Source organism: Pinus tabuliformis, chromosome 8, assembly GCF_031772625.1.
Source record: "Pinus tabuliformis cultivar Carrire ecotype Pingquan chromosome 8, CPIR1, whole genome shotgun sequence".
In the NCBI taxonomy this organism is placed as follows: domain Eukaryota; kingdom Viridiplantae; phylum Streptophyta; class Pinopsida; order Pinales; family Pinaceae; genus Pinus; species Pinus tabuliformis.
The window spans coordinates 914470054-914484563 of NC_142294.1; the positions used below are offsets into that span (position 1 = coordinate 914470054).

The 14510-nt window shown below is 40.6% G+C and overlaps 1 protein-coding gene across 1 annotated transcript; it reads left to right on the top strand.

The window, feature by feature from the left end:
• Positions 1-10693: 10693 nt before the first annotated feature.
• LOC149238507 (uncharacterized) lies at positions 10694-11392 on the top strand. Its single transcript, XM_089369580.1, has one exon. It carries the CDS (start codon positions 10694-10696, stop codon positions 11390-11392), a length of 699 nt encoding a protein of 232 aa, XP_089225706.1.
• Positions 11393-14510: the final 3118 nt, after the last annotated feature.

Below are 14510 nucleotides of genomic sequence, written 5' to 3' on the forward strand. Positions count from 1 at the left end.
AGTCTTCTAGATTATTCTACATCATAATCATGTGGCTAGCCCCTTTTCCATCAATAATGGGAGCTGAAGTGGCATCCTCTCGAACCATGGTGGTGAAAACAAGAAGGTCAACTTATGAATGGCATAAATTTTGCATACAGACTCTGATTGACATGATTCTTGTGATGTTGGAAAGGTCTCTGTGTGTAGAATAGCATGAAAATGTGCCATTCTAAAGTGACAAAATTTTACCCCAAAAAAATAGCATTTGATACCTCAAAACACTCCTGGAAGGTTTCAGACCTTGTTTTTCCATAATGAATCCCGTGGGTAAAAACAGTCCCATGAGTTGATTCCTCTACTTTTTCCACTCTAAAAGCATCAATATGGATGAAAAACAATATAATGATCCAATCTGGATTAATCTACAAGTTGTTTCCCAATATTTCATGAATGAGAGGTAATGACATGTTGAATAAAGGTAATCATTATCTAGATGCGAAAGATAAGGAGTTCCAACCTCCATTTTTTGCCAATTTGGAAATAAAGGTATCATATATGAGTCTTTGTGCCATCGAGACAACCAGTTGGGAGTTTCCATCCACATGGAGTTTAGAATATCCTACCTCGATTACTATTTGTGGTCCCCTTTCTAATGCCAAAAATTCAACTACATTGTTGCTAGTAGTGCAACAATTAGAAATGGACACTCTTAAATTATTTATGCTCACATCTATGAAGATACCTCCATACCCAACAATACTCAGATTCCCTTTGGAGGTCCAATAAAATTTTAATTTAATGAATCCATAGGAAGGAGGGGTAAAATAGGAGGGGGCGATCTGATATTTGGAGGGGGGAGAGCTTGGGAATTACCAACGAAGTCATGGCCTAAGAGATTTCTAGATAAATCAAAATTGAGGCATCTTTTTTATTTTATTTCCAATTATCTAACAACCAAGGTTCTGAAAGAACTATCTCTTTTATATTATTTTTAATTATTTGCTAGACAAAGTCTGTAGAAGCTTGTTTGTCCTAAAATATCATTATGTTATGTTTTTTTCATACTTCCCATAAGACAAAAGCCCCACAAACATCCAATCTATATTAACTACATGATTGTTGAACAAATTGAATCTACGATTATACAATGCATCTATCAAGTTGATGGGAGTTCATCCAAGTGATCGAAGATATATAGTACCCAGTTCTAGATGGATTATGAAAAACACAAAGTATTTAAGAGATGTTAAATTATTCCATACTATTCCATGCATAGGAAGAAGAAAAAAAGGGACCACGGAATTCTTTTTCCTCGGTATTGTTATCACCCCAAGAAACTCTCCTAGGTTGTATATCAGAGATGCTCAGGAACATTATAAACTCAACAAAAAATTTGGAAAGGGGTGGATGAATGAAAGAAATGATGCACATTCAAGCAAGATAACCACTTCTACTATGTTTAACCCCAGACATGGGTGAACACGCCCAGACTAAAAGGCTTTAGACCACCAATTACTCACAGTTTTAGGGAAAATGTGGAGATGGAGAAGACTGATCACACCAGCAGATGCACAAGACTCTGAGATGGCCAGTTGCAACCAGTTAAAAGGTCTGTCAATCTATTTCTTAATGCACAGACAGGATGACAGCTCTCTTGCATTAAAACAATAGAAACCTACATACATATTCAATAATACATGCTAAATTCTAACACAGAGGTGGGATGACAGCCCCTCTAATGCTAAACATCAACAACATATGAATAAATGTATAACAGTCACAGCCTGGAACAAAGAAGAAGAAGTGGAAAGTGAGAAATTAACAACAAAAAAAGCTTGTATTAGCTGGAAATGAAGACCAGAAGCTGCAGATGTCACAATAGTTACAGTCTCCAGAAGTTGAAGCTTACATCAAAATAACATTCATCAACCCGATTACAACTTTATTTTTGGTATATATAGAGTTTGTTGACAAAAAATCTCTTCTAACCTCTGCGTCGAGGGGTCATAACTGACCACCAACTGCATTTACAATTAGATATGGGTTTCTGCTGCACGCTGAGCGTTTAAATGAACAAAATCAGCCTCTTTGGTACTTTGATGTCCTTCCTAAATAGGTGAAGAATTATTTGAATGAATTTCAATAACTGCTGCAGTCATTGAGCTGCTCGAGGATCGTCCTTCTCATCCTTGAATGTGTTGTTCTTCAAATGTGGTAGCTGAGGAATTCATGTGCAAATTGCCGGATCTTCTCTTCCTTCTTTGCGCGCACAAAACAGGCTGAAAACACTGAAAAATACATTGAAAATGGATGCTGGACTAGGCATGAATATTAACCATTGGATGAAAAAATGGACGGTAGAGATTGGATCTAGGGGGTTATCGTGCGTAAACGAGAAGGGATGAACGATTGTCATTGGATCGCAGGCAGCAGATCCAACGGCTGACGGGAGCGAAAGGTACACGACAATTAATGGGCGGGGAGCCATATCGGAAGGGCGATAAGTGGTTTCCCCGCACCGCACTTCGGGAGTAGGCGGTTTACATACATGATGGTGGGATCCAGTGAAATAGCGCCGCGTGGCAGGCAGGTCCAGTGGGAAACTGCCTCCCCGTGGGCTATCGGGCGTGCAAGTTCATGGGGCGGGGCCTACGTACGTCGTTGAATCATGTGATGGAGGATTGGACGGCCCAGGATTAACGCACATGTTTTGGGTTTGATGTGGCAAGTGAGGGCGACAGTGCGTTATGATTTTTATTATATGCACGGTTATATAATCCAAGGTTATAAGGTTTAGTTTCACACCCAGGACCAAAGGGAAAAATGGGTTATACGAGGTTTAATAGTGTTAAAACACAAAAATGCTCGGAGCCCGAAAAAGGGCTTAAGCAGGGTTTAAAGGAATTATAAACAAAAAGTGCCCAAAAGCCGAGAAAACGGTTTATGCGGGGTTATGGGAGGAAAATAAGGATAAAGGAGTTTAAAGGGGAATGAGGAGAATTTAAGGGGAAGGATGAAATGGAGGTGTGGGGGAGTTATGAGTACATGGGTAGAGTGAAGGGGAAAGAGGCGGGCTGGCCACTGCAACTCCTGCTTTCTCATGGAAAACCCAATCAAGCATGCATTTTAACCCTTGAATGTCAAGATCAATAGCAGAGCTAACACTGGCTCCTTTTGGGGATGAGATCCTCCCTGTGAGGTCTCAAGAACCTGCAGACCACTGCCTTTCCAGTTGAAAACACATTAACCATAATTCCTAGTGTTCCATTAGGCATGGAGTCTACTGCATCTATACTAAAACTGATAAAAACACAATATTTACAGCCTTTAAGGCCAAAGACCCTAAGCAACATAAACTTTCAAAAATTGCCCATTAACTCGGCTATCAAAAACTGTCTCTCCTCCCATACTTTTTAGTATGAAGGTGTTGTTCCCTTGAACCTGTGAAATGATGAAGGGCCATGTCCAAAAAGCATCAAATTTCCCATGATTGCCTTTCTTTTCCTTTAGTGCATCCCACTTCAAAACCAAGTCTCCAACCTGAAAATCATCTATTTTTGCCTTCTTGTCAAAGGCTTCCTTGACCTTTCTTTGACGTGCTGCAGCTTTTTCAACCAACTATTCTCTAATCTGATGTATTTTTGCTAGATCAGTGATCCTCTTTTCCATGCATTCTTCCTCATCCTGCTCTTCTTGAATGAATTTTTCCACAGGGAGAATTAATTGAATTAGGAATACAGCATCAGTGCCATATACCAGCTTGAAAGGAGAATTGCCTGTGGATTTTTTAATGGTCACTCTGTCAGCCCACAGTGCATACTTGAGATTTGAATCCCAATTCTTTTCATTGTCTTCTAACATCTTTTTAATTATCCTGATCAGACTTTTATTAGAGGATTCTGCTAGACCATTTCCCTGTGGATAATATGAGGTGGAATGAGCAAGTTTGATACCCATTGAATCACACATTTCCACCAATTCTTTTGCCCTGAAGGCTGTTGCATTATCTGTGATTAATTTATGTGGACAACCAAATCTGCTGAAGATATTTTCAATTAGAAACTTCATGACCACATTATGATCAGCCTTCCTGGTAGGGACTACTTCAATCCACTTGGTAAAATAATCAGTGGCTACTAATATCCATCTATGCTGGCCACTGGAGTGTGGATTGATTTCTCCAATGAAATCCAAACCCCACTACTGAAAAGGTCCTTTTTCCTCAATTGGTTTTAGGGGCAGGGATTTCAACTACTATTTTCCTTCAAATATTTGGCACCTGTCACAAGATTTAACAAAAGAAAACACATCAGAAAATAAAGTGGGCCAATAGTACCCAGCTCTGAGAATTTTATGGGTTGTAGTTTTCCAATAATGGTGCCCTCCACACATGTTGTTATGAAACTGCTGCATAACTTATTTTGACTGTTCTTTGTCCAGACACCTTAAAATATTCTAGATGGATCCCTCCAGTAGAGCAGATTTTTATTGATGCAATATTTTGCAGCCCTGAGTTTTAAAGTTCTGGCTTGACTTTGAGTAAGGTCTGAAGGGATTTCTAGCTTCAACAAGAAATTAATTATTGTAGAATACCAATTACAAAGCTAGATTCTTGGCCATTAACTTCCTTCTCTATGGTTCAACTGTTTTTTCTTCTTCTGCCTGACCATTTTCTGTAATTGTGCACAAGAAGTCAATATCTAAATACCTGCAATTTTCTTCAGCCAATAACTTGGCAAGCCCCTGACCTCTGACCAGCTTGGTGGGCTTCAGCTCTATGTTAAATTCTATCATCTTTGCAATCCATTTTGCCCTTCTTCCATCTATTATCACTCAGGTTGTTCCCAAAAGTTGTAAGAAAGGGAATACGGCCGAGGTAACCACGGACCAATCTTTTAGATACATATTCTAGCCAATTTGCATCCAGAGAGGGCTCTCTCTTTATGATTTAACTTTTTTTTGAAAGGTATTAGGCTAGTTATGAAGTTCAAGGGTTTTGTTTTGAGTTTGGGTGGTGAGATTCAATAGAACAGTGAGGCAAAACTGAAGAGTTCAGTCCATTGGGCATGATGGAGTCAAAGAAGATGGCTTTCTGGATTTGGTTTCTTAGCAGAGGATGGCATCACAGAGCAAGGTACTCAAACATGGAACAACTAAAAGGCTAGAATCAGATGGAATGGGCTCAAATGGGGGCAGTTAAGAATCCTTCAACATATTGAAAAGAGGGAAAGTGAATGATTACTGATAAGGAGCAATTAAGAATTCCTTAGCAAATAATCAACATGAAAGAATCAGGGGAAACAAAAGCAATTAAGAATTCATTGTTTATACTAATTCTGAAGAAAACACAGAGAATAATAAAGACTGAAAACAAAGTGCAGTGAAGCAAATTCTGAATTAATCTTTCTCTTTATCATTCAGATCATGAAACACAGATGATATAAAAACTCATAGAACTGTAAAACATAAGATATAGGGGACTTATTGATCTGGAGTTTAATTCAAGAATTTTGTGACAATTCTTCTGCATCAATTCTTCATCCAGTAGGCTAGACAACAGTTTGTTTCCAGCAACTCTTTATTCCAAAGTTTAGTATTACAGCAAAGTCTAAGAAATCTACACACACCCAACCTCTTCAAAACTCTGATGAAGGGGGTACTTATACAACAAAATATGTATAAAAATATCTCATTAAAGCTGTGAGATAATATCTAGATTTTAACCTAACGTAATTTACAAGTAACATAGAAGTGGCTAACTTGTTTTTTTTGCCCGCCCCCGCTCTGCAATGGTTCTGCGCTTGAGACATTTGTCTCGGCCCTGTGGCTGCCTCAGAGGTTTTCCTGCATGGCTTTGACCCTGCGCGATGCCTCCTTCCTGCCTGATGCTCCCACTCTAAGTTGAACCCCAAACTGCGCGGCGATTAGGCTCCCTGCTCTAGTTCTTCGGAGGTTCCTCCACTGGGTTGGATTGAAGGATTATGACCACTAGAATTTGGGTGCGCTCGCCTTGATCGAGCTAAGACGTCGTTTCAATGGATCCGCTGCCGCCTCCCCTCTCTGATGCTGAGGCATTCATAAAACTGCTGGATTCTCTCCCAAAGAAGAAAGTGACTGAGGCTGCGAAGTTTGTCAAGCGCCTAGATGACATCCCTGAGATTGAGCTCCCTCTTGAGGGGCCGATACAGGTCGCCCTCTCATTGGCAGAGCGGGCTTTGGTTGGACAGTTCACTAGACTCTAGCCCTCCCCCAAAACCATGGAGAGTTGGGTAGCAAGGAATTGGGCACCGCTGATCAAAAGTAGAGTCACTTCCTATTTCCTAGGGAAGGGTTTCTTCCTATTTGAATTCTCTGAAAAGGAGGATAAGAACCTGATATTCCGCAATGGACCCTATTTCATGGGCCCTCAAGGGCTGTATCTCAATAAGTGGATGCCTAATTTTGATCCAGCAGTTCACGTTCCCATAGCCGCCCCTGTGTGGGTTAGATTGCCCAACCTGCCAGTGCATTGTTGGAATTGGGAGTCCCTTAAGCACATCAGAAACACATTGGGAAAGTTCATTGATTGAGAAAACAGCAAATACCAATACGATTATGCTCGAATCTACGTTGAAGTGGATCTTGAGGTTGGTTTACCCGAGGCAATAAAGATTAAGTTTGGAAATTGGACGCATCTCCAAAAGTTGGACTATGAGCACCTTCCGTTCAAGTGCAGAAAAAGCCATGTCTATGGCCACTTTGCTAGAGGCTGCCCAAAGAATAGTGAAGGGGAGAAAGGCAAGGAGGAAGGATGAAATCAGGTCAAAAGGACCAAATCCGCTCACAAAGCCCCTAGAATCATAAATATAAATGGAAAAGTCCCCCAGGCAGGCTCTGAGCTTCAAACACCCCTCATGGAAGAACAAGGAAACAAATACACGCTGTTAAGCTCAGCAACAGAAGATCCTCAAGAAATAGAGATGCAGAATGAAGTATCGCTCCACAAAGATCCCTCCTCGGGATAAAAGCAAGTTGAAGCTAATGGAGACAAACCGAAAGAGATACCCACAGAAGAGGCTGAGGAAGTGCAAGGATCGGAGGATTCAGAAGAAGAAGGTGAAATAGGGATTCGCAAACCTCGGCTAGAAGATCATTGAGAGGCCGAAAATATACCTGTGAAAAAAGAGATCAAGAAACTTATAAAGACAAACTTCAAGGAAGCCAACCAACCCTCGAGAAACTCTTGGCAAAAACTCCGAAGACGACCAGAAACCAGTCCCAGAGCTCTAAAGGAGCTCTCCATTCAAAAATCAAGTGATGAAGATTGTCTCCTGGAACTGTAGGGGTATGGGGAGCAGAATAAAAGAAGAAGTCATCAAAATCCTGATAAGAACCGAATCTCCTGATATACTCCTCATCCAGGAGACTAAAATGGAGAACAAGGCCTTCCTCCATATCGCTATAAAACTGTGGAAAAGAAGTGAAGGGCAAGCTGTTTCAACTCATGGTGCCTCAGGAGGCCTGGGCACCCTTTGGAATGCAAACAAATTTTAAAAGATCAAAGACGTTGCCAACACCCATTGGCTGCTTTCTAAGTTGCAACACGTCAACTCAGGTGAGACTGTCTGTCTCTTCAATGTGTATGCTCCAGCCAGCGCAGGTGAGAAAAAGAGTTGTTGGGAATCCATCAGAAATATGGTAGATTCGGAAGATTTAGTGAATATCATCATTGCAGGGGACCTTAATCTTACCCTTTCTCTTGCTGAAAAGCATGGAGGAAGCGTTGTAAGGGATCCGGCGCAATAATGGGCTGAGGACCTGCTTCAGGACTGGGACTTGATTGATATAAAACCTTCGTCGGGCAAATACACCTGGTCCAATAAAAGACTCGGCCCGGGACACATCGCTGCAAGGTTAGATCGTTTTTTTGTTCAAAGTACTTTCCTTCTTCTTGGATTAGAATCTAGAATGCATATCCTCCCTTGCAGTGTCTCCGATCACAGACCCATTAAACTTGATCTTCTGGCTCATATGGATCAAGGTCCTATCCCTTTTAAATTCAATCCCCTTTGGGTTAAAGAACAGTCCTTTATGCAATTAGTAAAAGATACTTGGAAGCAACCAGTCAATGGCTCTGCCTTCTTTGTTTGGGAGGAAAAGCTTAGGAGAGTGAAAGCTGCAATGAAATCTTAGGTAAAAACCCTTCCTAACCCAGTAGTGGAAAGGAAAAAGATCAAAGAATGTCTTGAGATTCATCACCTGAATTCAAAAAATCAAGAGATCACAAAAGAAATTCTAGATAAGGAAGCTGAACTCCAGGAAAAATTTCTCAAGGCAAGTCTGGCCGAGGAAGAGTATTGGAGAATTAAATCCTGTAGGCTTTGGCTCAAGGCTGGAGATAGGAACTCTTCCTTCTTCCACAAGCAAGCCCAAGCCCAGAAAATTTTCAACTCCATCTCAGAAATCAAGGAAGAGAACATAAACCACAGAGACATACAAAGTATAAAAAAGGTTGCTTTCCTCCACTTCAAAAATTTGTATAACGAAAAAGAGGGCCTAGGGCACGCATCAAATTTAGTGGACGAGGTACCCTCTCTGATTACTACCAGAAAGAATCAGCTTTTGGAAGCAGAAGTCACCAATAATGAAATAAAAACTGCTCTCTTTGAAATGGAGCCAGATAAGGCCTCAGGCCCAAATGGCTTTACTGCCAGATTCTTGCAGAACTGTTGGCAGATTGTGGAAAAAGATTTATGCAGAATGGTCTGGAAATCACAAGCTTGTCAGAAAATTAGGGGAAGCACCAACTCGGCTTTCCTGGCCCTTATTCCTAAGGAAAAAGGTGCCAATTCCTTCACCAGATTTCGACCTATATCCCTTTGCAATATAGGCTATAAGCTGATAACAAAAGTGATCACAAACAGACTGAAAATTATCCTTCCAGACATCATTCCTGAGAACCAGGGAGGTTTTATTCAGGGAAGACAGATTGTGGACAATTATATCCTGGTCCAAGAGGTGATTCACTCAAGCTTGAACCAGAAAGAGAAAGGAATGGTTATCAAACTAGACCTCGAAAGCGCCTTTAACATGGTGAGACACAGATTCCTATTCAATGTCCTCCTCAAATTTGGTTTTGGACTCAAATTTATCAACTGGATCAAGGCATGTATTAGTGAGCCCTAGATTGCCCCTTTGGTGAATGGGAGGGCTACTGACTTCTTCAAAGCCTCTAGAGGGCTGAGACAAGGGTTTCCTCTCTCCCCCTTGCTTTTTGTCCTCCAAGCTTCTGTTCTCAGCTTCCTCCTAAACAAAAAGCAGACTGATCAAGAAATAATGGGATTGAACATCGCAAGAGGTGCTAAAAATATAAATCATGCGCTATTTGCGGATGACTCCCTTCTGTTGGGTGTTGCCTCCTTGACCACGGCTAAACAATTCAAAGATGTGGTGGATGCTTACTATGAAGACTCTGCAAGCATCCTCAACAAAGGCAAATGTCACATCTACTGTTGGAATTTTACTGCCAGATCCCTTCAAGCTATCGCCAGCTGTTTTGGCTTTGCAGCCTCCTCTTCATGGTCCTCTTTCTAGTATTTGGGGCTCCCTGTTTTCCAAAAAATGGCCCTCAGCAGAGATTGGTTGCCTTTGTTGGAAAAATTTAAGCTCAAAGTCCATTCCTAGGGCTTCAATTGGCTCAATTTGGCTGGCAAGGCAGTGCTTGTCAAAGTTGTTTTGAACAGTCTTCCCATATACTAATCTACAGTCATGATGGCCCCTATTGGCATCATGAGGAAAATGGAGGATTACATAAGGAATTTCTTCTGGAAAGGCGGTAAAGAAAATGAGAAAAAATACCTCTAGTAAATTGGGACATAATCTCCTTGCCCAGAATGGAAGGTGGCCTGAATTTCAAGAACATCAGTAAGCAAAACATCACATTGGGCGCAAAGCTACTATGGAGGATAATTGCCCCAAATCTGGGTTGGGCTCAGCTGGCGTTGTGGAAAAAATACTTCTGTGGGTAGAGAATATGCTGTCTCGACAATCCCAAACCAATTTCTGGAATGATGATTCATAAATTGTGCGCCAAAGCTTCCTTCTTAATTAACCTCCATGCGCACTGGATCCCTGGAAATGGCAAGTGCATAAAAATATGGGATGACTGTATCATGGGTAGTGATCTCCCATCTGAAGATCGCTCTCTGGTTCTGTTGAGAGAATGGATGGACAGAGTAGGTCTTAAAACTCTATGGGACATATCTCACTGGGAGAATGGCGAATGGCAGAGTTGGGTTAATCTAGAGGTGCCTCAGAATCTTTCCACAGACTATGCCATCTTCTAATCCCTCTTAACAGGCAAAGATCCAAAGCCCTGGCAAGGAATTTTGTCTCAAACAACGATCCCTAAAATAGACTCTTTCTGCTAGCTTCTTTGCCATCAAAGAATCTTGATGGATGACAGGCTTCAAAGAAGAGGCTACATAGGGCCATCCCGATGCTCACTATGTGGGGTCGATGAGGAAAACGCCTCCCATCTAATGCTCCGCTGTAAGTTTTCTACTGACCTATGGGAAGAAGCCTTAAGACCGTGGAGCGTAGATTTTGCCCTTCCTAACAGCTGCTCCGATTTGTTTTCAAACTGGAAGTTAAGGTACCCAGGTGGCACTCCTCAGAACAACCACATCAAAGAAGCCTGGCTTGCCCTCCCCAAACTAATCTACTCGCATATATGGCTAGAAAGAAATCAGAGGATATTCAGAGACAAGAAGAGCAATTTCAAGGTTATCTGGGTAAAAATCAAAATCCATCTAAGAGACTGTTTGGAGATCATCTTGACGGGGCAGATCTAAGTGGTCAAGAAGCTGTATGGGGCACTTATCTTGATATTCAATTCACTGATATTGCCAGACATCCTTCTCCACTAAAAAAATGGCAAATACGCCTTAAGGTTGTAGACTTCTCTGAGTTTTGCATCAAGAAGGCAAGAAACGCTCTCTTTTTTGACGGGGTAGCGAAAGGTAATCCTGGTATATTCGGTGCAGGTGGAGTAGTCAAAAGTACAGAGGGCGGAACTAAATTAAAATATGCCTGGGGAGTGGGCTTCAATACAAGCATTCAAGCCAAAGCTCTGGCTCTTCTCCAGGGTCTCAAGCAGCTCATTTCTCTGGGTATCAAAGAGGCAACTATTTTTGGGGACTCCCAGTCTATCATAAAGACCATCGTGGAAAATTCTTCTCCTTCTGATCTAAGGTTATCAAGATTGATGAGCAGAATTAGATCCCTGATAAATTCCTTTCAGAACCTGGAATTTCTTCATGTAAAGAGAGACAACAATAAAGAAGCTGATGCTGAAGCTAACAAAGTGGTTCTCCTCCCACCCAGAGTCCTTCTAAGAGATGAAGATGTAGGTTGGGATCCCATCCCTTAACTGTTAGTTTAAAATGTTTTATTGTCTTTTATTGGAGTAGTTTGTTTGTATCTGTAAATCAGGAAAGATAGAGAAGATCACTCGAAATATAGTCTATAGAATTCGCAGGCTCACTAGGAGGGAAGCCATCTGGTTCCTATCCGAGGAGAAATCTAAGCTCTGCCTATTTCTTTGTAACCTGAAATGAGGCATTTCTGCCGAGAACCAATATATTAAACTAACCGTTTCTGTCAAAAAAAAAACATAGAAGCGTCTAACTTATGTCGTGCTGGAGGCTGGCTCTTTAATTCTGATCTGCTTGGCCTTTAATTCTGCTCATATAATCTTTATGGTTGATTTGATATTTCTGTGACTTTGATCTGATACGCTTTAATGCTCCTCTGATACTCTCTGACTTGTTTTCATCCTCTTTAATGTTAAACCGACCCTGCTCACCGCCTTTCCTCTGTGATTAATGTCTCTGCAGGTTCCCACTGGCTGGGGTAGCAAAAATATCCCTGTAAATCTTTATTGGTCTTCTGCAAGCTCGAAAGTTCCTCGGTGCTGGTTCAACTGTGTTAATGAGGAAGAAAACTGTGAGATGGCAGTTTGATTGAGGCTGTGAGCTCATTGATGGAGCTTTCTGGTTTGGGAGGCAGTCGAAAAACTATGAAATCGACTGTTTGCATGCTTGGAGCACCTTTTGCAGCGAAAAAAATATCAAAAATGACCTTTTTACCATTTATTTGACAAAAAGAACTTTGGCATGAAAATTTGGTTCGAAGAACGGATGACGTCGGCATGACATCAGCGAGGGCTACAGAACAGATGACATGGCAGTGATGTGGCGGTGACGTGGTGGTGACGTCAGCAGGGGGGATGGTGATAAATGGTTTTGCCTGCACCGCTTTTGGGCTTGGGCGGTTTCGGGCGGAGGGGCAGCGAACAAGCTGAGCAGTCGAAACGTGTCCCCGGTACAGGACCAAAACCACTGTTTCCCCAGGACTTAATGTGTGGCAGATGGGGGGGTCGCGATATGATTATGGACCGTTGGATGAGAGGGCGCCGATCAGACGGTGGGCGCTCACAAAAAATGGCAGAGGTTTAAACAGTGTGGGACCGATGTAATTAATGTTAATAAACCATATCAGGATGGTTTTGATTGATTATCGGGGTGATGTTATTAATCAACCCAAATGGTTGATTAATCCATTAATCGTGCAGGGACAGGTTATTAACAAATTTATGATAAATCTGTTAATCCCTTTTGAACAGTGATATGGTTATAGTTAACCGGGGGCGGGAATATATTAACAATTTGGGGTTTTTTTTAATGTATTAACATAATACGGGAATTGGGAATAAGTATAGGGAGTTATATAATAAAGTTAATAGTTAATATGAGTTTGAAAAATAAAAAGCGCTAAGTTTATAATGTTAGGAAATTTAGACTCAAAGGGAAAAAAACGGGTTTTTTGTGATATTTGTACAATTTCCTAAGTAAACATGGGGTTTTACTTAGGCACTTTATGAAATGATATGGAGCGATTTGGTGATATTAAGCATATCTTAATACCATTGGGGAAGTTAGTGAATGACTGGGGAGAAGTGTGAATGGGAGATTAGTCGTGCCTCGCTTGAGCTGCATCAAAATATAAAACTGCCATGGTGACCGTGATAGAGATAAGATTAACACATTTTTAGAGACAAAACCTATCACAAGTCTCATTCTGCAATTGCAATCTACCTATCTAGCCTACTTTGCCTAGAATTTTTTTCCTTCTTTCACTTGGGTGCACTTAGACTGGCAAACCCTTATCAACTTTTCTTTTCTTTTGCATGATAAGCCTACCTAAGTCTACACTTATTTCTTCCAAGGGCTCAGATTAAACAGTTGAGCTCCTTTGATTCTCTACCTATCTACTTATCTGCCAAGATTAAACAGTTTGGACAAATTTTTATTCTCTATCTCTAAAACATGAAATTCAAACATGAACTGGCCAAGATTAAGTTGTTTGGCCATTCATCAATTGTGGAAAAAGTTCAACAAGTTGTACATGATGCTTTATTTATAGAAAATGAAATAGTAGTGGCATTTGGACTTGCACACTTTCCTGGTCTTTTTTATTTTGGGTTCATTTCTTTTCATTTTTTCTTTTGACCATTTTTTTTTCACCCTTTGATTTTTCTTTTAGGGTATACCCTCTTTACATTTTTTAATTTTTTTGATTTTTTGATAATATGGAAACCTTTACAGCAAGGAAAGGTATGAACATATTACAGAGCTCAACTAGTCAATCATGAAATATGACACCTATAACTATAGGAGTATAACACCATCAACATCAAGTTGTGTCAAGACATCTTTAATTGTAGCAGAGGGTACATATGCAACTATCTTTGAATGCAAGATATAAACTCTGAAAGCTTTTAAGGATTTGATAAGAGCATATGCATGTTTCTCAATAATATCATACCTCAGTTCAGCATCCCTCAAATTCTTGCTGAAAAATGCCACTGGATGTTCTGAACCTTCTTCATCTTGCTGCAATAAAATTGCTGCAACAGTTTCTTCAGAAGCAAATGAGAAAATATGGAACTCTTTGCTGTAATCTGGACTTATTAATGTGGGAGCTTCCATAATGGCCTTTTTAATAGACTTAAATGATTTTCTTGCTGCATTAGTCCATCTTACCTCTGACCCTTTTCTCAACATGGAGGTAATATGCTTCACTAGTTCTGCAAAATTTGGTATAAACCTCATGAAAAAAATTATTTTGCCTAAAAAAGACTGAATATCCTTCTTTGATCTAGGGACAAACAAAGTCTAAATTGCTTTGACTCCTTCTGGATCTATCTGAGCACCTACAGCAGACACAATATGTCCTAACAGCTTGCCTTCATTTAAAGCAAATTGAGATTTTTTGGGATTGACTGATATTCCAAACCTCCTGCACTTCAGAAACACTTTTTTCAAATGCTGCAAATGATTTTGATGGCTGCTGGAGTAAACTGTTATATCATCAAGGTAGATAAGCACAAATTTTTCCCTCTCTCCCACAAATACTATATCCATAGCTCTCTGAAAGGTGGCTCCAGCATTCATCAATCTAAAAGGCATTTTGGCATACATAAAAGT

What these genes read in the sequence shown, in the direction of transcription:
- LOC149238507 (XM_089369580.1), top strand. Translation starts at nt 10,694, where the DNA reads ATGGCTAGAAAGAAATCAGAGGATATTCAGAGACAAGAAGAGCAATTT.